General features: G+C 43.5%; 2 protein-coding genes across 4 annotated transcripts in view; both read left to right on the top strand.

The window, feature by feature from the left end:
- The window catches only part of LOC106573461 (receptor-interacting serine/threonine-protein kinase 3), a 33414-nt gene extending 9356 nt beyond the window's left edge, over nt 1-24058 (top strand). Inside the window, exons 2-13 of one of the 3 annotated variants that reach the window (XM_045697092.1) lie at nt 8368-8536; nt 8731-9055; nt 9325-9476; nt 9569-9621; nt 14227-14394; nt 14573-14655; nt 14830-14905; nt 15015-15079; nt 16464-16503; nt 22872-22934; nt 23349-23622; nt 23828-24058. In XM_045697092.1, coding sequence (XP_045553048.1) covers nt 8385-8536; nt 8731-9055; nt 9325-9476; nt 9569-9621; nt 14227-14394; nt 14573-14655; nt 14830-14905; nt 15015-15079; nt 16464-16503; nt 22872-22934; nt 23349-23622; nt 23828-23855 — 1479 coding nt within the window. In that variant the 5' untranslated portion in view covers nt 8368-8384 and the 3' untranslated portion in view covers nt 23856-24058. Of the gene's footprint in view, nt 1-8367; nt 8537-8730; nt 9056-9324; nt 9477-9568; nt 9622-14226; nt 14395-14572; nt 14656-14829; nt 14906-15014; nt 15080-16463; nt 16504-22871; nt 22935-23348; nt 23623-23827 lie in introns of those variants that run through there. The other 2 variants (XM_045697093.1, XM_045697094.1) reach the window with 2 other exon arrangements.
- A 628-nt stretch (nt 24059-24686) lies between these two features.
- LOC106573458 (uncharacterized) lies at nt 24687-27085 on the top strand. Its single transcript, XM_045697095.1, has 4 exons — nt 24687-25042; nt 25463-25525; nt 26013-26261; nt 26658-27085. Exons 1-4 carry the CDS (start codon nt 24769-24771, stop codon nt 26681-26683), a joined length of 612 nt encoding a protein of 203 aa, XP_045553051.1. The 5' UTR covers nt 24687-24768; the 3' UTR covers nt 26684-27085.
- Nucleotides 27086-27381: the final 296 nt, after the last annotated feature.

Below are 27381 nucleotides of genomic sequence, written 5' to 3'. Positions count from 1 at the left end.
ACCAAGATCAGTCAATTAACCTACATTCCAATGAATCGCTCATCACTAATAATGGGTGCTTCAAGGGAAAGAAATTGCCGTTGCTGGAGCCTCAAGGAAAAAAATGGGCATGTGTGGGGGCCTCAATGCAAAAAATGGGAAGGTGTGTTAGAAATGCCAGGGCCGATTCTTGGTCCCAGTCCACCCCTGAATCAAATCAAATGAAATTGTGTTTGTCACATGCGCCAAATATAACAGGTGTAGATCTTACCGTGAAATGCTTACTTTCAAGCTCTTAACCAACAATGTAGTTTTGAGAAAAAAAATAGTTAAGAAAAATATTTACTAAATTAACTAAAGTAAAAAATAAAAGAACAACAATAACGAGGCTATATACTGGGGGTACCGGTACCGAGTTAATGTGCGGGGGTACAGGTTAATCGAGGTAATTGATGTAATATGTACATGTAGGTATGGGTAAAGTGACTATGCATAGATAATAGATAATAAACAGCGAGTAGCACTAGTGTAAAAAAAAGAGGAGGGGGGTGTTAGGTATGCGTAACTGACTGTAAGGGAGTCAGGCGCAGGAGAGCAGAATTTGGGTAGCAAACGGAGCCTTTAATTTAGACGAACAAAACACACGGCACAAAGAACACTAAACACAATACGGGTTGACATAACCCAGCGCAACCAGTCGTGCACATACACGAAACAATAAACCATTTCACACACAGACATGGGAGAACAGAGGGTTAAATACAAGACAAGTAATGAGGGAAATGTAAACCAGGTGTGTATGAAAACAAATGGAAAATGAAAGGTGGATCGGCGATGGCTAGAAGACCGGTTACGTCGACTGCCGAACGCCGCCCGAACAAGGAGAGGAACCGACTTCGGTGGAAGTCGTGACAAGGGGTCAATGCAAATAGTCCGGGTAGCCATTTGATTAGCTGTTCAGCAGTCTTATGGCTTGGGGGTAGAAGCTGCTAAGAATCCTTTTGGATCTAGACTTGGTGCTCTGGTACCACTTGCCGTGCGGCAGCAGAGAGAAAAGTCTATGACTAGGGTGGCTGGAGTCTTTGGCAATTTTTAGGGCCTTCCTCTGACACCGCCTGGTATAGAGGTCCTGGATGGCAGGAAACATGGCCCCAATGATGTACTGGAACCTATGCACTACCCTCTGTAGCACCTTGAAGTCAGAGGCCGAGCAGTTGCCATATCAGGCGGTGATACAGCCAATCAGGATGCTCTCGATGGTGCAGTTGTAGAACTTTTTGAGGATCTAAGGACACAATACAAATACTTCCATTCTCCTGAGGGGGAATCGGTGTTGACATGCCCTGTTCACGACTGTCTTGGTGTGTTTGGACCATGTTTGGACCATGATAGTTTGATGTGGACACCAAGGAAATTGAAGCTCTCAACCTGCTCCACTACAGCCCCATTGATGAAAATGGGTGCATGCTCTGACACCTTTTCCTGTAGTCCACGATCATTTCCTTTGTCTTGATCATGTTGAGGGAGAGGGTGGGGTCCTGGCACCACTGTTCCAGGTCTCTGACCTCCTCCCTATAGGCTGTCTCATCATTGTCAGTGATCAAGCCTACCACCGTTGTGTCTTCTGCAAACTTAAGGATGGTATTGGAGTCGTGCTTGGCCTCACAGTCATGGATGAACAGGCAGTACAGGAGAGGACTAAGCACGTACCCTTGAGGGGCTGGCGTGTTGAGGATCAGCCTGGCAGATGTGTTGTTGCCTACCCTTACCCTGTTGGGGCAGTATGCAAATTGGAGTGGGTCTATGGTTTATGGGATGATGGGGTTGATGTGAGACATGACCAGCTTTTCACAGCACTTCATGGCTACAGAGAAGAGTGCTACAGGTCGGTAGTCATTTAGGCAGGTTACCTTGGTGTTCTTGGGCACGGGGACTATGGTGGTCTGCTTGAAACATGTTGGTATTACAGACTTGGCCAAGGACAGGTTGAAAATGTCAGTGAAGACACTTGCCAGCTGGTCAGTGCATGATCGGATTACACATCCTGGTAATCCGTCTGGCCCTGCGGCCTTTTGAATGCGGTACAGCTGGTGCTCTCATGCATGCTTCAGTGTTGCTTGCCTCGAAGCGCGAATAGAAGAAATTTAGGCTTGTGTCACTGGGCAGCTCATGGCTGGGCTTCCCTTTGTAGTCCAGCCGCGAGCATCGGCGCTAGCGTAGTAGGATTCAATTTTAGTCCTGTATTTACACTTGCCTGTTTGGTAGTTCGTCTGAGGGCGTAGCAGGATTTCTTATAAGCGTCCAGGTAGGAGTCCCATTCCTCTACGCTTTAGCGGATGTTGCCTGTAATCCATGGCTTCTGGTTGGGGTATGTACGTATGGGTACTGTGGGGACAACGTCATCAATGCACTTATTGATGAAGCCGGTGACTGATGTGGTATACTCCTCAATGCCATCGGAAGAATCCCGGAACATGTTCCAGTCTGTGCCTGCAAAACTGTTCTGCAGCTTAGCATCTGCGTCCTCTGACCACTTCCGAATTGACCGAGTCACTGGTATTTCCTGCTTTAGTTTTTGCTTGTAAGCAGGAATCAGGAGGATAGAATTAAGGTCAGATTTGCCAAATGGAGGGTGAGGGAGAGCTTTGTAAGTGTCTCTGTGTGTGGAGTAAAGGTGGTCTAGAGTTTTTCTCTCTCCTCTTGTTGCACATGTAACATGCAAGTATAAATGAGATAAAATGGATTTAAGTTTCCCTGCATTAAAGTCACCGGCCACTAGGAGCGTCGCTTCTGGATGAGCATTTTCTTGTTTGCTTATGGCTTGAGTGTGGTCTTAGTGCCAGCATCAGTTTTTGGTGGTGTATAGACAGCTACGAAAAAATATAGATGAAAACTCTTGGTAAATAGTGTGGTCTACAGCTTATCATGAGATATTCTACCTCAGGCGAGCAAAACCTTGAGACATCCTTAATATTTGATTTCACACACCAGCTGTTATTGACAAATAGAAACAGACCACCACCCCTTGTCTTACCGGAGGCAGCCATTCTGTCTTGCCGATGCATGGAAAAACCAGCCAGCTGTATGTTATCCATGTAGTCGTTCAGCTACGACTCGGTGAAACATAAGATATTAGAGTTTTTTATTTCCCGTTGGTAGCAGAGTCTTGAATGGAGCTTGTCCATTTTATTCTCCAATGATTGCACGTTAGCCAATAGGACAGATGGTTGAGGTGGGTTACCCACTCGCCGACAAATTCTCACAAAACACCCGAACCTGCATGTGCCTATTTGTTTTTGCACATACAGTAAAAATTATCTTACTAAGATAATCTTAGTTAATATAGTTTAGCAAAATGTATGATTATGAAGAAAAAAAAGAAATATCTTATTTACATAAGTATTCAGACCTTTTGCTATGAGACTCGATATTGATTTCAGCTGCAACCTGTTTCCATTGATTGTCCTTGACATATGTCAACTTGATTGGAGTCCACCTGTGGTAAATTCAATTGATTGGACATGATTTGCAAAGGCACACATCTGTATATATAAGGTCCCACAGTTGACAGTGCATGTCAGTGCTAAAACCAAGCCATGAGGTCAAAGGAATTGTCCGTAGAGCTCCGAGACAGGATTGTGTCGAGGCACAGATCTGGGAAAGGGTACCAAAACATTTCTGCAGCATTGAAGGTCCCCAAGAACACAGTGGCCTCCATCATTATTAAATAGAAGAAGTTTGGAACCACCAAAACTCTTCCTAGAGCTGGCCGCCCGACCAAACTGAGCAATCGGGGAGAAGGCCCTTGGTCAGGGAGGTGACTAAGAAACCGATGGTCACTCTGACAGAGTTATAGAGCTCCTCTGTGGAGATGGGAGAACCTTCCAGAAGGACAACCATCTCCACCAATAAGGTCTTCATGGTAGAGTGGCCAGACGGAAGCCACTCCTCAGTAAAACGCACATGACAGCTCACTATGAGTTTGCCAAAAGGCACCTAAAGGACTCTCAGACCATGAGAAACAAGATTCTCTGGTCTGATGATACCAAGGTTGAACTCTTTGGCCTGAATGCCAAGCATCACATCTGGAGGAAATCTGGCACCATCCCTATGGTGAAGCATGGTGGTGGCAGCATCATGCCGTGGCGATGTTTTTCAGATGCAGGGATTGGGATACTAGACAGGATAGAGGCAAAGATGAATGGCGCAAAGTACAGAGAGATCCTTGATGAAAACCTGCTCCTGAGCGCTTAGGACCTCAGACTGGGGCTTAGGTTCACCTTCCAATGGGACAATGACCCTAAGCACACAGCCAAGACAATGCAGGAGTTTCTTCGGGACAAGTCTCTGAATGTCCTTAAGTGGCTCAGCCAGAGCCCGGAATTGAACCTGATCGAACATTTCTGGAGAAACCTGTTATTAGCTATGCAGCAACGCTCCCCATCCAGCCTGACAGAGCATGAGAGGATCTGCAGATAAGTAAGGGAGAAACTCCACAAATACAGTTTTGCCAAGCTTGTAGCTTCATACCCAAGAAGACTTGAGGCTGTAATCACTGCCAATGGTGTTTCAATAAAGTACTGAGTAAAGGGTCTGAATACTTGAGTACATGTGATAATTTTGTTTCGTATTTTTTGTAAATCAGCAAACATTTTTAAAGCCTGTTTTGGCTTTGTCATTATTGGGTATTGGAGTAAAAAATACACAAAACTGAGTGATATATGCAGTGCCTTCAGAAAGTACTCAGACCTCTTAACTTCTTCCACATTTTGTTAGGTTATGGCCTTACTCTAAAATTGATTAAATTGTTTTTTTCCCTCATCAATCTACACCCTACTACTTTCACACAGATAGTAAAGCATCAACTCTATTCAAATTGCATTCAAAATGGAAAATCCTGTTCTAGATTGACATAGACTTCAGTGAAGCATCATTTTAGTCTGCTCTGTACTTGTACTGTAAGGCATTATATATTTTTAAATGTATCTGTGGTAATCATTAACCACGTTTCCATCCACAGTTTTTATGAGAGTAAAGTCATACGTATGTTTCGGTACAATTTTAGCTATGACAACGAGAAATGGCGGTGGAAACGCCTTGAAGCGCAAATATTGATATAATGACCATCATATTGAAGTAAACTTGGAGTCACATGATGATATGGTGTGTGGTCCTCCCAATACATATTGGGAAACCATGTAGTTTATTAGGCTACAGATTAAATAAGTTATGATGAACAGGCACAGGGTGGTTAAAGTGCACGGCAACCTTGAGGCCGCTTTACAAAAAATATTGAGTGTCTTATTCTGGTGACATGATGATCGTGATGATCAATAATACTTGACTGCCATTTGACAAATAAAAAATACTCTCACTCTTAATAATCTCATCATGTACACTAGCTTACCTGCACAGCCTTCCCGCACTGTATCTGTCTGCGAGCAGTTGGCTAGATCGTACCTGTCAAGACCAGAGTAGGCACATTTGCTATTTAACTCAACAGTTTTTGTGACAAAACTATCGGTAGAGTTGAAAATGTGATGGAAACACATTGAACTTCAGATGTTTTCGGTACATGAAAACTTAAGCGAAAAAGTACATTTTGTGTGCAGTATGTCATCACACACCGATTACTATCCACAACAAGTCTGTTTGGTGGAAACACCACTGGTGGGAAAATGGCCATCATTTCTTTATGCAGATTTGGAATATTGTGAAAATGTGAAAATCTGTCTCCAATTGAATGGAAACTTAGCTCATATAGTACAATATATAAATTGGATACTTTTCAAATAAAAACAGATGGCTAGTATAGTCTCAAATATTACACAATTATGCATGCTACACCATGCCATTGCATTCAATGCCATCTGGTGGAGAAAATGTGTCAAGTCCTGCCTGTACAACTTCAACCTTTCTGACTCCACCCTCCTCTGATGAACAAAATGAGGTGGAAACACCTAAGATACTGAAGTGAGAGTAAAATAAATGAAGTGAAGATTCCATTTAAATACAGGAGAGTTACGGGGAACATAATTTCTTAAGCACGGTCACAGGTAAGGAACTCATAGCATAATGAATACAAGACACAATGGATACTCAGCTACTATAATCTTATACACATAATAAGAATGTTATCATTATCAGGAGGTAAGTTGATGCACAGTAACGTAGTGGAGAGACTGTGCCAGGGTAAACTAAATGATAACTCAACATTGATATGTAGTGTAATGTGAAGCTGAATAACATGCTTGAATCATACAGTGGGGGAAAAAAGTATTTGATCCCCTGCTGATTTTGTACGTTTTTCCCGCTGATAAAGAAAGGATCAGTCTATAATTTTAATGGTAGGTTTATTTGAACAGTGAGAGACAGAATAACAACAAAAATATCCAGAAAAATGCATGTCAAAAATGTTATAAATTGATTTGCTTTTTAATGAGGGAAATAAGTATTTGACCCCCTCTCAATCAGAAAGATTTCTGGCTCCCAGGTGTCTTTTGTACAGGTAACGAGCTGAGATTAGGAGCACACTCTTAAAGGGAGTGCTCCACCATGGCCAAGACCAAAGAGCTCTCCAAGGATGTCAGGGACAAGATTGTAGACCTACACAAGGCTGGAATGGGCTACAAGACCATCGCCAAGCAGCTTGGTGAGAAGGTGACAACATTTGGTGCGATTATTCGCAAATGGAAGAAACACAAAATAACTGTCAATATCCCTCGGCCTGGGGTTCCATGCAAGATCTCACCTCGTGGGGTTGCAATGATCATGAGAACGGTGAGGAATCAGCCCAGAACTACACGGGAGGATCTTGTCAATGATCTCAAGGCAGCTGGGACCATAGTCACCAAGAAAACAATTGGTAACACACTACGCCGTGAAGGACTGAAATCCTGCAGCGCCCGCAAGGTCCCCCTGTTCAAGAAAGCACATATACATGCCCGTCTGAAGTTTGCCAATGAACATCTGAATGATTCAGAGGATAACTGGGTGAAAGTGTTGTGATCAGATGAGACCAAAATGGAGCTCTTTGGCATCAACTCAACTCGCCGTGTTTGGAGGAGGAGGAATGCTGCCTATGACCCCAAGAACACCATCTCCACCGTCAAACATGGAGGTGGAAACATTATGCTTTGGGGGTGTTTTTCTGCTAAGGGGACAGGACAACTTCACCGCATCAAAGGGACGATGGACTGGGCCATGTACCGTCAAATCTTGGGTGAGGACCTCCTTCCCTCAGCCAGGGCATTGAAAATGGGTCGTGGATGGGTATTCCAGCATGACAATGACCCAAAACACATGGCCAAGGCAACAAAGGAGTGGCTCAAGAAGAAGCACATTAAGGTCCTGGAGTGGCCTAGCCAGTCTCCAGACCTTAATCCCATAGAAAATCTGTGGAGGGAGCTGAAGGTTCAAGTTGCCAAACGTCAGCCTCAAAACCTTAATGACTTGGAGAAGATCTGCAAAGAGGAGTGGGACAAAATCCCTCCTGAGATGCGTGCAAACCTGGTGGCCAACTACAAGAAAAGTCTGACCTCTGTGATTGCCAACAAGGGTTTTTGCCACCAAGTCTAAGTCATTTTTTGCAGAGGGATCAAATACTTATTTCCCTCATTAAAATGCAAATCATTTAATAACATTTTTGACATGCGTTTTTCTGGATTTTTTTGTTGTTATTCTGTCTCTCACTGTTCAAATAAACCTACCATTAAAATTATAGACTGATCATTTCTTTGTAAGTGTGCAAACATACGAAATCAGCAGGGGATCAGATACTTTTTCCCCCCACTGTACATCTGATTTGTGTTTGCTGATTTTTGAGATGATTATTTCAGAGACAATATGAGCTTTAGAGCGGTAGGAAATAAGTCAGCCATATCACATAAACTGGTAGTCCAGGGCAAAGGTTGAATATGACTGATTATGTGCAATCCTGTAAACTGCTTTATCAGAGGATAGGATGAACTTGGATGACTTGCACTGTTAAGGTACACTTAGAAAAGAAAATTTCAAAAGGGTTCTTCGGTTGTGCCTATTGGAGAACCCTTTTTTGGTTTTAGGTATAACACTTTTTGGTTCCATGTAGAGCCATCTGTGGAAAGGGTTTTACATGGAACAGAAAATGATTCTACCTGGAACCAAAGGGGTTATACCTGGGACCAAAAAGGGTTATTGAAAGGGTTCTCCTATCAGGACAGCCGAAGAACACTCATGTTCTTGATATCACCTTTTTTTCTAAGAGTGTATGGAACAACCTTATAAAGGACAGTGTTAGCTACAGTAGTGTCTCAAATAGGAGAACCAATACCATGTGACTTGATGAGATTTGATGCAACTTGACTTGATGTGGAACTTATTTGATGCAAACACTGAATGCCATTACAGATCATCTTGATTAACAGATGGACTTGTCCAGCCCGGCAGCAGTAATTGAAAACAACAGTCTGGAGAACTGGAAAGTGATTGGTGCGGGAGGGTTTGGACAAGTCCACAAAGCCAGACATGTGGTTTGGGGATTGGATGTGGCCATCAAGTTGCTACAATGTGATGATGGGTAAAATGTCTATACTTTAAACACTTGATTGTATGTCAATTAAATGAGATTTATATTACATTATAAACTGATTTGTCTTTCATGATGTGGTCAACCATTTAAGTTAAGACAATATTCCTGTGTTGCCCTCACTCTCTCTGTCCACCCCCTCCCTTGTCCTCTCCTTCCCACCCCTAACTTTATCCCTGCTCTAGTGCTTCCCTGCATAATGAGGCAGAAATGATGCGCAAGGGTGCAAGCCACCATGTGATAAGGATTCTTGGAGTGTACAAGGATTGTCCCCCCACTTGTGGCCCTTCCATCCAGCTGGGTCTTGTGATGGAGTTCATGGAGAGGGGGGACGCTGGAATCCCTCCTGGACACCCTCTCTCTCCATCCACCTTTTCCCCACCCCTTGCCTATCGCTTGGCCCACCAGATCGCTCTGGGGATGAACTTCCTCCATTGCCTCATCCCACCCCTTCTGCATCAAGACCTGAAGCCCAATAATGTGTTGCTGGATGACTACCTTAATGCCAAGGCAGGTTCCAGGCTCCTGGTTCTAATTAGGCTTTAACTGGTGGGAACACGAGCATGAACTGAGGTTCAATAGCACTATTTCTTGTTGGAGTGTATTATTGAGGCAATATTATAATTATTATTATTGATATTACCATTAATTGATTATTAACTATTTCAACAAATATAGTTAGATGACATGAGTTATACTGCCAGAAATTGTAATGCATAAACCGAACATAAACTGAAGACTATCTCTCTGTCTCTGTGTCTCTCTCTCTGTCTCTCTAGCTTGCAGATTTTGGCCTGGCCAAGGTGTCCCACAGTGTTAACAAGATGAGCAAAGAGTTCCCTGGGAAGGCTGGGGGTACATCTAGTTACATGCCCCCTGAGGCTTTGGAAAATGTGTCATACAAACCCATTCGTGCCTTTGACATCTACAGGTACACCACTAAATTCCTCAAGAATAATCAATATGGACATATGACTTTACAATGACTCTTTCTATCTCTCTCTCACACATTCTCTTCTTCAGCTATGGAATACTTCTGTGGTCCATAATCACTGGTCAGTCGAAGCCATATCCTTGTAAGTAACACTTACAATGAATACCCTCTTCATGGTGCATTATACTCACATTCATTGCACTTTGCTATGCATAGTAACATTACATTATAGCCACACCGTGGCTGTACTAAATTCTACAGGGACTTCAGGTTACGAAAAAAAGAAGGTATGGGAACTGTTTAAAATATCTGAACATTATGAAGTGGATATGAACACACCGGTACTACATGCTTGCTTACACATACGAACTTATATCTCGCTCTCTTCTCTCACTCTCTCTTTTATTTTCTATACTCTTCTCTCCCTCTCTCTCTATTGTCGAGAACTGTTTTATAATTTAATGTGTTTATGTATTTGTCTACAAGTTTATATATCTTTACAACAAGAAAGGGGAAGATATCAAAATAGGGGCATTGGGGATAATAACATATTGTATGGAATACATTTGTACTGTAGTGAAGACGTCGCTAGAGTAATGCAAGGTCTCTTTCATGATCATGTGAAACATCAATTGCTATGAAAATGCTGGGATGTGTTTTTCAATTAGGTTAAAGGTAATTATGATGCAACTATGATGGTGATACAATATGGATTACAATTATGAATATTAAGGCTATACGCACTACATGTTACACACATAGACACTCAAACATGCAAATTGGCAGAGTTATTATTTATTTGGACATCACACATTATAGTCTTACTATTATACAGACATCATACACACTCTCATTATATCATATCCAATATCATACACATCAACCTACTCAGATTTGTTACACACATAATTTGTATACATTTTCTAACATCTGTGGCATTGGCTCACAGGCAAGGGAATAATAAAAACATTGCTAGAACCTATTTCTGTCACGGTTGTCGTAGAGAGGAGCGGACCAAAGTGCAGCGTGTTTTTCGTTCCACATTTTAGTTATACTGTGAAACTATGCAGGACATATAAATAAACAGAATACCAAAAACAACAAACCGTGACGCAGAGTTAACATACACGAACTCAAAACTAATCTCCCACAAACCCAGGTGGAAAAAAAACGACTTAAGTATGATCTCCAATTAGAGACAACGAGGACCAGCTGCCTCTAATTGGAGATCATCCCAAACAAAACCAACATAGAAATACTACACTAGAAACTGACAACATAGAAAAAGAAAACATAGAAAAAAAACTGTCACGCCCTGACCTACTCTACCATAGAAAATAACATCTTTCTACGGTCAGGACATGACAATTTCTTGAATTCTAAATATCAGACATTTGAAAGCTCTAGTTTTGACCTTTATAATACCTCTGATGGCAGTAACTTTACAAGCACTAATTATGGTCAATTTAGACTGAGAATAGTATCTAGTTATGGTAAGGGGTGAAATACGTATAGCTAGTTATAATTGTAATGGTTTGGCAGATTATAAAAAAAGAAGATCAGCCTTTACATGGCTAAAAGAAAAGGAATATAACATATACTGTTTACAGGAAACTCAATCTACATCCTTAGATGAAGTTGCGTGGAAAAAGGAATGGGGTGGTGAAATAATTTTCTGTCATGGACAAAGGAACTCAAAGGGTGTGATGATATTAATTAACAAAAATTTCGATCTGAATGTGCAAATAATCAGGAATTATGCGCAAGGAAGGTGGATCCTTATGAATATGAAAGTGGGCGAAAAAGAGATTTGGCTCATTAATCTATGTGGTCCAAATCAGAATGATCCACACTTCTTCGAAAACATTTATACCAATTTATTGAACTTACAGGCAACAAATTATCTAATCATTATGGTAGGAGACTATAATACAGTGTTAAGTACCTCAATGAACCGTAAGGTAATCACTCTACAAACTATCATCACCGTGCCCTTAAGGAAATCACATATATTATGGACACATTAGAAATACTGGATATTTGGAGACTAAAAAATCCCGACCTAGTGAGATATACATGGAGGAGACTTAATCAAGCTAGTTGTCTTGACTACTTTCTTGTCTCTTTCGCTCTTGCATCAAAGGTTAAAAAACATTTAATAGGAGACAGAATGCGATTGGATCATCATCTTATTGGCATTCACATAACTCTAGTAGATTTTACATTTACATTTTAGTCATTTAGCAGACGCTCTTATCTCGAGCGACTTACAGTAGTGAATGCATACATTTCATACATTTTTTTCTCTGTACTGGTCCCCCGTGGGAATCAAACCCACAACCCTGGCATTGCAAACACCATGCTCTACCAACTGAGTCACACATGGACGGGGATATTGGATATTTAATCAAAGTTTACTGGAGGACAACTTATTTTTTAACTAAGACAAAATAATTTATTACTGAATTTTTCCAGTATAATATAGGTTCAGCATATCCCCTTATTGTTTGGGATACCTTTAAATGTAAAGCCGTTTCTGGCTAAAGAAACAAGACTAACAAGGGAAATCCATGAACTAATAGTACAGGTAGATAGCAATAAAAACGATACTACAGAGATACAAAATAAGACAGAGGAAAAAACAAAAAGAACTTGAGGAACTTATTCAAGAACGATCTAACGTAATCTATTGCAAAAATAAAGCAAACTGGATGGAATGTGGAGAAAAATGCACAAAATTCTTCCTGAATCTCCAATACCGGAACGCTAAGAAAAATAATTTGCAGAAACTCGTTACTGAAGACGGAGTCATCTATGATTCTCCGAATGATATCTAAAAAGAGGAAGCTAATTATTTTAGGCAGATGTTCTCTTTTCCGTCTCATCCTCTCCCACTAAATGAAGATTACGGTAAGGAATTGTTTCCAAATAATATAAAAATGGAAAATTACCAAATGTACAGAAAGATCAGTGCGAAGGCCAAATTACAGAGGAAGAACTTTTTGAGGCTATTAAATCCTTTCAGTCTGGAAAAACCCCAGGGCTTGATGGCATACCGGTAGAGGTATATCAAGTATTTTTGATATACTAAAGGCTCCATTGTTAGATTGTTTTAACTACTTCTATAGAAATGGTAGTCTGTCAGGTACTCAGCAGGAAGGTCTGATTTCTCTATTATTAAAACAAGACCCAGATGGCAAATATAAAGACCCAGTCTATCTAAAAAACTGGAGGCCCCTTACACTTCAATCTTGTGAATCAAAAATACTAGCAAAATGCATTGCACTCAGAATTAAAAGGGTTTTACCAGGTATTGTTCATCCTGATAAGACATGTTTTTTACATGGACGATACATTAGAGATAATATACGACAACTACTAGAAATAATACAACATCATGAAACATATAAGAAGCCAGGAATGGTATTATAGCGGATTTTGAAAAGGCATTTGATAAAGTAAGATATTTATAAATGCCCGGATTTTTTCAATTTCGGTAATTATCTTATAAAATGGGTAAAAATAATGTATAGCACCCCCAGGTGTAAAATAGTAAATAACGGCTTCTTCTCAGAGAGTTTTGAATTGTCAAGAGGAGTTAAACAAGGGTGTCCACTGTCACCATATCTATTCGTTATGGCCATCGAAATGCTAGCTATTAAAATCAGATCCAATAACAACATTAGAGGATTAGAAATCCAAGGCTTACAAACAAAGGTGTCCATGTATGCCGATGACTCAAGTTTATGTTAAGTCCGCAAGCTAGATCCCTGCAATGTCTCATTAAAGAGCTAGATAACTTTTCTGTACTATCTGGACTAAAACCTAATTATGATAAGTGTACAATATTACGTAATGGATCCTTAAAAAATACAACTTTTACATTACCTTGCAGCTTACCTATAAAATGGGCTGATGGTGAAGTAGACATACTCGGTATTCACATCACAAAATATATAAATAAGCTCTCCACAATGAATTTCAATAGAAAACAAGATCCTGCAACCATGGAGAGGTAAATACCTGTCTATTTATGGAAAAATTGCCCTGATTAACACCTTAGTCATATCTCAGTTTACTCACTTACTTATGGCGCTGCCTACTCCTGATGATTCGTTTTTCAAATCACATGAGCAAAAAATATTTAGCTTTTTCTGGGACGCTAAACCAGACCAAATAAAATGAGTCTATCTATATAATGAATATGAATTGGGTGGGTTGAGATTGTTAAATATAAAAGCACTAAACCTCTCTCTAAAAGCTTCACTCATTCAAAAGTTTTATTTGAACCCTTGTAACGGCTGTCGTCGGAAGAAGACCAAGGTGCCGCGGAGTTAGTGTTCATAATTTAATTCAGAAAGAACACAATATAATTACAAAACAAGAAACAACCGACAGCTAAACAGTACTGACAGCTAACACACTGAACAGAAACAATTACCCACAACCCCCAAAGGAAAAGTAGGCTACTTATGTGTGACTCCCAATCAGCCACAACCCTCTACAGCTGTGCCTGATTGGAAGTCACATGGCCAAAATAAACGAAACAATCAAAACACACACTTCTCTTCTGCCACGTCCTGACCTAACTACACCCTCTACTGGTCACATTGTCTATGTGGTGCACCACATAGACAATAATAACTGTTCATAAACATTACATCTACAAGTACATTCATAGAGAAATATGACAGGGCTGTTTAAGGCTTTTTGGAGCATCTTACCTTTACTCTTCAATCTCTTCTAGATGTACATGCCGGAGACTCCAGCAGGTTCTGTTTTCTCATCAAAGACAGAGGACAGAGGCCTTCCCTGGAGACAGTGGACAAAGAGCAGGTCGAGGGGCTAAGGGACCTGGTGGAGCTCATGGAGAAGTGCTGGGACCATGAGCCCTCTAAGAGACCCCCCTTCAAGGGTAAGAGTACAGGAGTGTAGTTGAAATATTCCTTTTTTTATCACGTAGGGTAGCTATACTCATCCAGTTAGGATTGTGTACATCTTGATTGTCATAACATAACCATGCATGTCTTTATTTATGAGTTTTACACATCACTGATACGTGTCGTTTGGAACTCTTCCTGTTTATTTTTCAGAATGCTTCCTTGTGACAGAAAGAGTGTTTGAGAAGCACAAGAAGGGGATAAATAATGCCGTCCATCAAGTGCTGACAAAACTGGTACAGAACAAGACACTAGAGCTACGTTCTAATATGTACACTAGTGTATCACTCGAAATAAACCAATGTATTTGTCATGCATTTATGTGGTAATCCTTGTGTGGGCATTGGAACATAGCATACTAACAACTGTCTCCTTATTCTACTCTTCCCTCTATCATACCCTCTCTCTAGGCCTTGGGAAGTGAGGGGGGAAGTAAAACATCAGGTGTTGGCGCCGTCTATGTATCTGCAAGTTCAAAGCCACCTGGTATAACACTTTATAACAACTAATACTACTATTGAACTTAGTATCCAAGTATTGACTTGATCGAGTTCACCTAAATCAAAGATCAAATACAGAATGTATCCTTCCACAGCATGTCCAAAAGACAAAGTGAATATCTCTGCTGATGTGAAGACTGGTTCACTCTCTCCAACACAGGTAAGTGAATTTGGCCTTCACTGAGATGAATCTATGGTTTGAAGAGAAAACACAGAATAATATCGCCTACATAACTATTGGTCTGCTCATATCCTGTACACAGTGGCGGATTTAGGTATAGGTGACATGGGCAGCCGCCCAGGGCGGCATCTTGCCGGGGGAGGCAGAGAGCGCCTGCACCAAAAAGAAATACATGTAAAAAAACATTTGGAATGGTGACATTTGGAATGGTGACAGTTTAATTTGTGTGTTTTTTGTTAGCAATAGGGTAATAGAGTAATAATTTGATTCTCTTTTTTATTTGTTTTTATATACTACAATTTGTTTCTATTTGTCTTTGTTACTTCATGATATTTATAAGTCTTATTTTGTATATATTTTCATATTTATATAGTTTTAAATGTTATGATTGTTTATTTGTGTTGTTCCAAATGTCTGATTAAAAATTACAGTTAGTGGGGGGGGGGGGAATGGTCGTGGACAGGCAAAAGGTCAAAACCAGTTCAGAGTCCGGGAGGTACAGAGTGGCAGGCAGGCTCGAGTACAGGGCAGGCAGACTGGTCAGGCAGGCGGGTACGGAGTCCAGAAAACAGGCAAGGGTCAAAACCGGGAGGACTAGCAAAAGAGAGAATAGGAAAAGCAGGAGTACGGGAAAAACACGCTGGTTGACTTGAAATAGACAGGACGAACTGGCACAGAGAGACAGGAACACAGGGATAAATACACTGGGGGAAATAAGCGACCCCTGGAGGGGGTGGAGACAATCACAAGGACAGGTGAAACAGATCAAGGTGTGACAGTACCCCCCCATGGCGCCACCTGGCGTCCTACCTGGACGCATACCTGGCTGACCGGGGTGTCGGCAGTGGAAATCGGCGATGAGGGCCGGGTCCAGGATGTCTTTAGCAGGAACCCAGCACCTCTCCTCCGGGCCATAACCCTCCCAGTCAACCAGGTACTGGAAACCCTTGCCCCGTGGTCGAACCCTCAGGAGGCGTCTCACCGTATACGCTGGCCATCGATGACCCGGGGGGAGGGATGGGCCTAGAAACAGAAGACACATGACTGTGAGACAAGGGCTTAATCCTGGACACATGGGGTGAACACGGAGGGTACAGGGCAACAGCAGTGGGACTAATGACTCTAGAATTGGGGAAAAGAGCAATGAAACAGGGGGATATTTATGAGTCTTATTTTTGTATATATTTATATACTTATATAGTATTAAATGTTATAATTATTTATTTCTCTTGTACCAAATGTCTGATTAAAAATTACAGTTAGTGCAGAATGGTTCTTTTTGGACTGTAAGTCTGCTCATATTATCGTTTTCAAACATATCAATTGTGATTTTGTAAATTGCTTCACTTTCTGCTTACTGTAGGATGTGGCTGATGGCTTGTCTTCAAAACTAATAGACAAAGGTAAAATAATATTTTCATTATCCTCTCTTCAACCCTCTCTCTCTGCTCTACCCTTACTCTCTATATCTCTCACTTCTCTTAACTTCCACTCATATGAGTGTGAGAGAACAGCTTGTCAAATAGATCAGATATGAAGAACAGTTATTTGCACTCCTTGTATTGCTCCAAGTACATAAGAAAAATGTCAATACTTGTAAGTGAAAGTCCAGTGAACTTGCAGTCATGTCACGAATCCCACCGAAGGTGGCTCCCCTGCCTGCTCGGGCGGCGCTCGGCGGTCGTCGTCACCGACCTACTAGCCGCCGCTGATCCTTTTTCCTTTTTCGTTTGGTTTGTCTTATTGGTTGCACCTGTTCCTCATTTGTCTTTTGATTTTGGTTATTTAAGCCTGGTTAGCCCGCCCAGTGTTGTGCGGGATTATTTAGCGTCAGGTTGTGTTTTGTATTTGGATGTGCTGGCGATCTACTACTGTTCTATTTTCATGCATGCTGTGCACCTGTTGTTTGGGCACTTTGCATTTTTCACGCCCGTTGTGTTGGCGTCTATCGTGTTGTGTTTTTATTGAATAAACACAAAGTTCCTTACCTCTGCTATCTGCGCCTGACTCCTACCACCACTCCTAGCAACGACTGACAGAATCCCGCACCAGCTATGGAGTCAGCAGGAGCATCCTCCCCTCCTCTCCCATCGATGGAGGAACGGGTCCTTCACCATACCACCATCCTCCACCGAATCGGCTCAGTGATGGAGCAGATGATGGAGAGGATGGACCGATGGGAGAGGAGTGGCCTCCCTACCGCATCCCCAGCACCAACTCCTCCTCCACCATCTACCCCTCCACCGACGTCCGGACCCGGAGCCCTACGCCTGGCTCTCCCCAGGGAGTACGATGGAGCGGCGGCGGGGTGCCAGGGGTTCCTGCTACAGTTGGATTTGTACCTGGCTACCGTTCATCCAGCTCCCTCCGGAGAGGAGAGCGTAAGCGTCCTCGTCTCCTGCTTAACGGGACGTGCCCTGGAGTGGGCCAACGCAGTGTGGTACGGCCCAGACTCGGCAAGGGATCACTACCCTGAGTTCACCCGCCGGTTCCGGGCCGTGTTCGACCACCCAGCAGAAGGCCGGGCGGCGGGTGAACGGCTGTTCCACCTGCGTCAGGAGACGAGGAGCGCACAGGACTTTGCTCTGGAGTTCCGGACCTTGGCTGCTGGAGCGGGGTGGAACGACAGGGCCCTGATGGACCACTATCGGTGTAGCCTCCGGGAGGACGTCCGCCGTGAGCTAGCCTGTCGGGACACTACCCTGTCGCTAGACGAACTAATCGACATGTCCATTCGTCTTGACAATCTGCTGGCTGCGTGCGGGCGTCCAGACGGGGCCCTGTTGGTTCCACCTCCAGGTCCTCCATCTCCCATTCCTATGGAGCTAGGGGGGGCCGCGTCCAGGGGAACCGGAGGAGGAGGCTCCCCTTGTATCCAGTGTGGTCGGAGAGGACACACTACCGACAGGTGCTGGGGGAGCTCCTCTGGGAATCGGGATGGCAGGCGGAGCACTCCTCGTCCATCTCAGGTGAGTAAGCACCAACCTCACCCAGAGCTCCCTGTTGGTCACATGTTCGTTTTAGTAACTTTCCCCTTGTTTTCTCCCTCTTTCCAGCATAAGGCGCTAGTCGATTCAGGCGCAGCTGGAAACTTTATGGATCGTGGGCTCGCATTAAGGCTAGGGATTCCCCTGGTGTCATTGGACCAACCTTTCCCCGTGCACTCCTTAGATAGCAGACCATTAGGGTCAGGACTGGTCAGGGAGGCCACGGTGCCACTGGACATGGTAATGCAGGGGGATCATGGGGAACGGATTACTCTCTTCCTCATTGATTCTCCTGCGTTTCCGGTGGTGCTGGGGATTCCCTGGCTGGCCAATCACAATCCCAATATTTCGTGGAGACAGGGGGCTCTCAGAGGGTGGTCAGAGGAGTGCTCAGGCAGGTGTAAGGGAGTTTCCATCGGTGCGACGACGGTGGAGAGTCCAGACCAGGTTTCCACTGTGCGCATTCCCTCAGAATATGCCGATTTGGCTATCGCCTTCTGTAAAAAGAGGGCGACCCGATTACCACCTCATCGACGAGGGGATTGCGTGATAAATCTCCAGGTAAACGCTGCACTTCCCAGGAGTCACGTGTACCCATTGTCACAGGAGGAGACGTTGGCTATGGAAACATATGTCACGGAATCTCTGAGACAGGGGTATATTCGGCCCTCCATGTCACCCGTCTCCTCGAGTTTCTTTTTGTGAAGAAAAAGGATGGAGGGTTGCGTCCGTGCATTGATTATCGAGGTCTAAATTCCATCACAGTAGGGTTCAGTTACCCACTACCTCTCATCGCTACGGCGGTGGAATCATTTCACGGCGCACGTTTTTTCACGAAACTGGACCTCAGGAGCGCGTACAATCTGGTGCGTATCCGGGAGGAGACGAGTGGAAAACCGCATTTAGTACCACATCGGGCCACTATGAGTACCTCGTCATGCCGTACGGGTTAAAGAATGCTCCAGCCGTCTTTCAATCCTTTGTTGACGAGATTCTCAGGGACCTGCACGGACAGGGGGTGGTGGTGTATATTGACGACATCTTGATTTATTCCGCCACCCGCGCCGCGCATGTCTTCCTGGTGCGCAAGGTGCTTGAGCGACTGCTGGAGAATGACCTGTACGTCAAGGCTGAGAAATGTGAGTTTTTCAAACGAGCCGTTTCCTTCCTGGGGTATCGCATTTCCACCTCGGGGGTGGTGATGGAGGATGACCGCGTTAAAGCCGTGCGTAATTGGCCGACTCCGACCACGGTAAAGGAGGTGCAGCGGTTTTTAGGGTTTGCCAATTACTACCGGAGGTTTATCCGGGGCTTTGGTCAAGTTGCTGCTCCCATTACCTCACTGCTGAAGGGGGGTCCGGCGCGCTTGCGCTGGTCAGCAGAGGCGAACAGAGCGTTCAGTCGCCTGAAGGAGCTGTTTACCGTCGCTCCAGTGCTGGCTCATCCGGATCCCTCTTTGGCATTCATAGTGGAGGTGGACGCGTCCGAGACTGGGGTGGGGGCCGTGCTATCACAGCGCTCGGGCACGCCACCCAAACTCCGCCCGTGCGCTTTCTTCTCTAGGAAGCTAGGGTCGGCGGAGCAGAACTATGATGTGGGGGACAGGGAGTTGTTAGCTGTGGTCAAGGCTCTGAAGGTGTGGAGACATTGGCTTGAGGGGGCAAAGCACCCTTTCCTCATCTGGACTGACCACTGTAACCTCGAGTACATCCGGGCAGCTAGGAGACTGAATCCGCGTCAGGCCAGGTGGGCCATGTTCTTTACCCGTTTCCGGTTCACCATCTCTTATCGGCCAGGTTGACTGAACACGAAGGCCGACGCACTGTCCCGCCTATATGACACCGAGGAGAGGGCCATCGATCCGGCTCCCATTCTTCCGGCGTCGTGTTTGGTAGCTCCGGTGGTATGGGAGTTGGACGCGGAGATCGAGCGGGCGTTAAGGTCGGAACCTGCACCATCGCAGTGTCCGACAGGTGTTCAGTACGTACCGCTTGGTCTCCGTGATCGATTGATTCGATGGGCCCATAATCTCCCCTCTTCGGGTCACCCTGGGATCGAGAGGACAGTGCGGAACCTGAGGGGGAAGTACTGGTGGCCCACCTTGGGTAAGGACGTGCGGTCTTATGTTTCCTCCTGCTCGGTGTGCGCTCAGAGCAAGGCTCCTCGACACCTGCCTAAAGGGAAATTACACCCCCTTCCCGTTCCACAGCGGCCGTGGTCACACTTATCAGTGGACTTCCTCACTGACCTTCCCGTATCACAGGGGAACACCACTATCCTGGTCGTTGTGGATCGGTTCTCGAAGTCCTGTCGTCTCATCCCGTTGCCCGGTCTCCCTACGGCTCTGCAGACTGCGGAGGCCCTGTTTACCCATGTCTTCCGGCACTATGGGGTGCCCGAGGACATCGTTTCTGATCGGGGTCCCCAGTTCACGTCCAGAGTTTGGAGGGCGTTCATGGAACGTTTGGGGGTCTCGGTCAGCCTGACCTCGGGTTTCCACCCCGAGAGTAATGGGCAGGTGGAGAGGGTGAACCAAGAGGTGGGTAGGTTTCTAAGGACGTATTGCCAGGACCGGCCCAGAGAATGGGCGAGATACGTGCCATGGGCAGAAATAGCCCAGAATTCTCTACGGCACTCATCAACCAACATGTCACCGTTCCAGTGCGTGTTGGGCTACCAGCCGGTCCTGGCTCCATGGCACCAGAGCCAGACCGAGGCTCCTGCGGTGGAGGATTGGGTGCAGCGCTCGAAGGACACCTGGAGAGCCGTCAAAGACGCACTTACAAAGGCGAGTGGACGGCAGAAGAAGAGCGCTGACCAGCACCGCAGTGAGACCCCTGTGTTTGCACCAGGGGATCGAGTCTGGCTCTCGGCTAGAAACCTGCCCCTCCGCTTGCCCTGCCGGAAGCTGGGCCCGCAGTGTGTAGGGCCGTTTAAAGTCCTGAGGAGGATAAACGAGGTGTGTTACCGGTTACAACTTCCATCTTACTACCGTATTAACCCCTCGTTTCATGTGTCTCTCCTCAGGCCGGTGGTGGCTGGTCCCATGCAGGAAGGTGAGGTGCCGGAGGTTCCTCCCCCCCGCTGGACATTGGGGGTCCCCGGCGTATAAAATACACGCCATTCTGGACTCCAGACTTCGGGGCGGGGCCTACAGTACCTCGTCGACTGGGAGGGGTACGGCGCGGAGGAGAGGTGCTGGGTACCCAGGAGGGACATTTTGGACCCTCCACTACTGAGGGAGTTCCACCGCCTTCATGGGGATCGCCCTGCGCCTCGTCCTCCGGGTCGCTCTCGAGGTCGGTGGTGGCGCGCTGCGGGAGCCGCGCGTCAGGAGGGGGGTACTGTCACGAATCCCACCGAAGGTGGCTCCCCTGCCTGCTCGGGCGGCGCTCGGCGGTCGTCGTCACCGACCTACTAGCCGCCGCTGATCCTTTTTTCCTTTTCGTTTGGTTTGTCTTATTGGTTGCACCTGTTCCTCATTTGTCTTTTGATTTTGGTTATTTAAGCCTGGTTAGCCCGCCCAGTGTTGTGCGGGATTATTTAGCGTCAGGTTGTGTTTTGTATTTGGATGTGCTGGCGATCTACTACTGTTCTATTTTCATGCATGCTGTGCACCTGTTGTTTGGGCACTTTGCATTTTTCACGCCCGTTGTGTTGGCGTCTATCGTGTTGTGTTTTTATTGAATAAACACAAAGTTCCTTACCTCTGCTCTCTGCGCCTGACTCCTACCACCACTCCTAGCAACGACTGACAAGTCATGCATACTCCAAAAATGTTTTTAACTTTTCTTAAATCAACGTTTTGCTCAATAGACTGAAAAAAGTCTGCACACCTTTACTTTAAATAACCTTAGTCAGGATGTGATAAACAAAATATAATTGCTCCTACATGCATATGGTCCCCTCCCTTGCAGCTTTTGACCATTTGTCATTATATGTTGTCCTATCTGTCTGTCCTGTCTGAATGTCCTGTTTGACAACCGAAGTCACTGCCTGTGAAATATCCCTCGATATGATTTTGTTGTTGTGCAGAAAGACAACGAGTCATTTCTGATGGAGTCAGGCACAGATGAGACAAATCAAAAGGAAAAAATGGCTAAATCAACCTTTGATCAACCTTTGCTGAAACATTAACCTTTTCTAGTCAAAGATTTAGATAAGCAGCACCCCCCCCCCCTTTGTAAGCTTTTCTTTCTCTTCTGTTGGTAACATATCAAATATATTTATATTCCCGTTATTTACCAATGTTAAATCTCTGTCTCTGCTGCCCTGGGATCAGCTGTGATGTTGATGATCTAAACATAGATTTCATTGTATATCCCACCAGGGGACAATCTGGTGTTATTAGATAGAATTCAAGCTATGTTAGATCAAATTCAGACAGTAACTATTATTTTAGCAGGTGATCTAAATCATACATTTGATAAGATTGACAGACAAAGTAATAAAAAGGGGCACATTTAGGGAACCTCCAAAGAGGCTGACAAATGTAATCTCTACAAATAAATTACAGGAAACCTAGAGATTGCTATTTCCAACTACAAAGACTATTCCTTTTTTTCTCAAAATAAGAATAGTTATTCAAGAATTTACTACATGTTTTTTCTCTGTGCTCAGGAAGCTGCCCCTGGGTGTAGGCTTACTTCTGCAATGAAGTAAAAGCAGTTCTGCATGCCATACGTCGCTTTGTGCTTTATTCAACTCTGGCTACAAATACAGAACATGTATTCGATGATGATTCTTTACAAACCATGTCATGGAGAGTCTCTCTCTCTTGCCAGATCAAGCTGCTACTCCCCAGTCTAGCCAGGATCAATCTGCAGTCATGGAGACAAAGCAGTATGGTAATGTAACCTGCCTTGTTTGCATGGGATAAATTCTGAAATATTACTGAACTAGTGTTGGAATTAAATAATGACTGTATATGATCAGATTCACACTGAGAGATATGATGAATAAATAGATGACCTAAAGTCAGGAGTCTATCAATCTGCAAGACAACAGTATACATATTACTGAGGAAATATTCATAATGGAAACTATGGCATGTTCAACTCTTAAAAAAGCTTTGTTGGGTGCTGATATGAAATGTATTTTAATAACTCAGAATGTGAGAACTGAATATTATTTTCATTCAGGAAACAATTCTGATGGAAAGTCTTTCAGTCTCACCTGTATAGTCCTGTACATTCACGGTTAGATTCACTGAAAATCAATCATTCTTTAAGGTTGTTTGAATAACACGTTCTCTAACCCAGGTGCCCAATTTGTGGATGAAAACATGGAAGTACTTATTCAAAGGATTACCATGGTGATGCCAATAGCAGATGGCCTATACCAGAAGAAAATGATCCATGATGAGGATTACTCTGAAATCACTGCGGCCCAAACCAGTATGTCAAAGATGAGAAAGCTGTATGTGGCCCTGAAACCAGGAGGAGAGGTGGCTAAATCAGCCTTTTACAAAATTCTACTGGATCAACATCCTCTTCTAGTCAAAGAACTGGGTAAGCTCCTCTCTCTCCTCTTTTGGTATCATAAGTATCTATCAGTAAAATATATGTGTATTCCAGTCCATGCTCCCCTGAAATCAGCTGTAATGTTGATTATCTATAATGAGTTTGAATGGAGAAGGTGATGGTTTGTTATGGGGCTGCAAAGTTCCCCCTGGCCCCCCTGTAATTCTAAAATCTGCACACAACTGATTCTTTCCCTTTGTTTTCCTATATGACTACAGGTGGGGTTGGCCAGAAATGAAGTCATAACTTGAGCGGCTTCTACAGTCATGGTCTGGACTTCTAGGAACCTGCTGGCCCACTGCTCACTTTTTTCCAAATCTTACTATTGTCTCTCAACCACGTATATGTTTAAATCTCACACATTACCTCAGAAATAGTGGTCCTATCACACCACTGTTGTCAAACAACAATTTGTAACAAAATAAATAGTGTTTTTTAAATTAATCACATCACGTCTTTTCCTGGTTGCTTAATTGTTCAGATTGCATACGGAAGACAGCGTACTAGGACCCGTTCTGGGATTTGCCACCAGTCAAGAGAAGTCATACAAAAACCTTGACATCTGAATCTTTAATGGTTTTACTATATTCAATTTTGAAAAACAGTATGTTGGAAACACAGGAGGCTGGTGAGGAGAGGACGGCTCATAATAAGGGCTGGAATAGAGTAAATGGAAAAAAATCTAAAACCTTGAAACCATGTGTTTAATGTGTTTGATACCATTCCATGAATTCAATTCCAGCCATTACTATGAGCCCGTCCTGCCCAATTAAGGCGCCACCAGCCACCTGTGGTGGGAATACTGCCCATGTCTCACCATTATGCTTGTGAAACATATTCATTTGAAACATTTTATTGTGATCCAACAGTACACCTGTGAAATATAAGAGTTAGCCAATGTGATGAGTGTTCAAGTCCAGGTGGTGGATAGGATGAGTTTTTCCTCACAGTGTAAAGGTGCTCTTTATTCTACAAAAAATCAATGTGTAAACACACATCATCCCTACATCTGTCCAACACAGACACATTGTAAGTACCTGGGTTTAATGGGTAAAATAAAGATTGGCAATGTGTCAACATGGTTGACAAAATTTTTTTGCTTGTAGTGAAGTTGTATTAATTTAATATATTCATATTTGACCCATACTAGTGATCTACAATGGCCACACCCGTTCCACAGCGGCTGCTGGCTACCCTAGAAAAACTAGACAAGGCTACATTTGAGACCTTCCAGTGGAACCTGATGGAGGAAACACTCGAAGGCTTCAATCCCATGTCAATCGCCAATCTAGAGGATGCTAGCAGGCACAAGACAGTGAGTAAGATGGTGCAGGCCTATAAGAAAGAAGGTGCTATGAAAATCACCCAGAAGATCCTGGAGAACATGGGAATGATTGATTTAGCAGATAAGTTAAAGACAGATGTCGAAAAAGATAATTCAGAATGAACTGTTTACAAATACTGTCTGCAACAAATGTACTTTCATATATGCATTTTAATCGTTCATTCACATACTGTAAAGTTAATTATAGTAAATATGTAAATGTCTATTGTTGATAGTTGAACATTTTAGAGGCAGTTTCCTGGACACAGATAATTAAGCTACACCTGGACTGAAAATGACTTTCAATGGAGCTTCTCATTGATCTTGCTTTTTATTCCAGGAGTAGGCTTTTTATCTGTGCTCAGGAAGCTGCCCCTGAGTGTAGGCTTACTTCTGCAATGAAGTAAAAGCAGTTCTGCATGCCATACGTCATTTTGTGCTTTATTCAACTCAGGCTACAAATACAGAACATGTATTCGATGATGATTCTTTACAAACCATGTCATGGAGAGTCTCTCTCTCTTGCCAGATCAAGCTGCTACTCCCCAGTCTAGCCAGGATCAATCTGCAGTCATGGAGACAAAGCAGTATGGTAATGTAACCTGCCTTGTTTGCATGGGATAAATTCTGAAATATTACTAAACTAGTGTTGTTAGAAGATTCTACAAAAAAATTGAATTAAATAATGACTGTATTTGACCAGATTCACACTGAGAGATATGATGAATAAATAGATGACCTAAAGTCAGGAGTCTATCAATCTGCAAGACAACAGTATACATATTACTGAGGAAATATTCATAATGGAAAATATGGCATGTTAAACTCTTAAAAAAGCTTTGTTGGGTGCTGATATGAAATGCATTTTAATATCTCAGATTGTGAGTACTGAATATCATTTTCATTCAGGAAACAATTCTGATGCAAGGTCTTTCTTATGTCATGTTTGTCAAAGATGCTGATTGAAAAACTTCTGTATTTACGGTCTCCCCTGTATAGTCCTGTACATTCACGGTTAGATTCACTGAAAATCAATCATTCTTTAAGTTTCTTTGAGTAACAGATGTTCTCTAACACAGGTGCCCAATTTGTGGATGATAACATGGATAAACTTGTTCAAAGGATTACCATGGTGATGCCAATAGCAGATGGCCTATACCAGAAGAAAATGATCCATGATGAGGATTACTCTGAAATCACTGCGGCCCAAACCAGTATGTCAAAGATGAGAAAGCTGTATGTGGCCCTGAAACCAGGAGGAGCGGAGGCTAAATCAGCCTTTTACAAAATTCTACTGGATCAACATCCTCTTCTAGTCAAAGAACTGGGTAAGCTCCTCTCTCTCCTCTTTTGGTTCTACACCAGGCCAATGGAAACTACCTCTCAAACACCCCTGTAACTATTCTGTAGTAAAATATTGTAGTCCCAAGTACTTCTCCGCATCTGCCACCGTAACACCTATTTTCTGTGACTTACATTCCATTCCTGCGGTACTGTTGATTACCATGGCAATGAATGCTAAAAAGCCAACTTTACTGAATCACCATTCATTTGCAGTCCTATCACTCAGGTTATGTACCCAATGCGTATGGGTCCAGTAAATTAAAATGCTGCCTAACAAACGTCCAGCACCACATTTTCCTAATGGAAACCCTGACACACACAACAAAAAGTACTTGTACTACCACTGAACCTAACATACTTCTCTGTCTATGTGTTTTTAGCTGGACTTGGACCAGCAGAAGGATGAGGAGGAACAGGAGAACAAATCTGAGTTGGTGAAGATGAAGAGCAACCTGAGGAGATCTAAGCAGGGGGCTGATGGGGAGAAACACCACTTAGGGAGCCACAGGGGTGTGTGTTTGTGTGTGTGAAAAAGAGAGAACAGATATGTTCATAGAAGTACAATACCGTTCAAAAGTTTGTGGTCATTAAGAAATGTCCATATTTTCCAAATCGTCATTGTCAAAGTAGCTTGTCATTTCGACCATTTGTGCAGTATTAAAAAGCCACATTTTCCCCAGACCCTAGGCTACCAAAAATGTTCCTCGTGTGTGCAACTTCTGTAAGTCCCTCTACTCCAGTGCTCTATGCAATTATGCAAATGCAGTAATATGCATGCAATGCTTCATTATAAAGGCTTAAAAAATTCCCTTGCATTCCGGTACCTCAGAGCTTCCCAGGTCACCCCCCTCTTGTGTTAACTTTTTGTTCCGGCACCACCTGATTTTCAAATTAAGCACTGAATATACTGTATTGTACCAAATGGAGTCAATCAAATTTAGATACCAAATCCTATGAATTGCACTGAGGCCAGGTAGGTTTCTGAACAAAGCAAGATTGACACATTATTATTATTATTATTATTATATATATTATCATATTATTTAAAAAAAAAGTGTTTTAAGTACATTTTGAAGAACGACACACAGAGGAGAAAATTTCAGT

Source organism: Salmo salar, chromosome ssa16 (assembly GCF_905237065.1).
Source record: "Salmo salar chromosome ssa16, Ssal_v3.1, whole genome shotgun sequence".
NCBI classification, from domain to species: Eukaryota; Metazoa; Chordata; class Actinopteri; order Salmoniformes; family Salmonidae; genus Salmo; species Salmo salar.
Note: the sequence above shows the minus strand (reverse complement) of the source record. Positions and strands in the feature narration are given on the sequence as shown.

Bases quoted from the DNA above. Each gene is read 5' to 3' on its own strand.
- LOC106573458 (XM_045697095.1), top strand. From the start codon at position 24,769: ATGGCCACACCCGTTCCACAGCGGCTGCTGGCTACCCTAGAAAAACTA. The intron at 25,526-26,012 runs GTAATGTAACCT...TCTCTAACACAG, and splicing joins CATGGAGACAAAGCAGTATG to GTGCCCAATTTGTGGATGAT. The intron at 26,262-26,657 runs GTAAGCTCCTCT...ATGTGTTTTTAG, and splicing joins TCTTCTAGTCAAAGAACTGG to CTGGACTTGGACCAGCAGAA.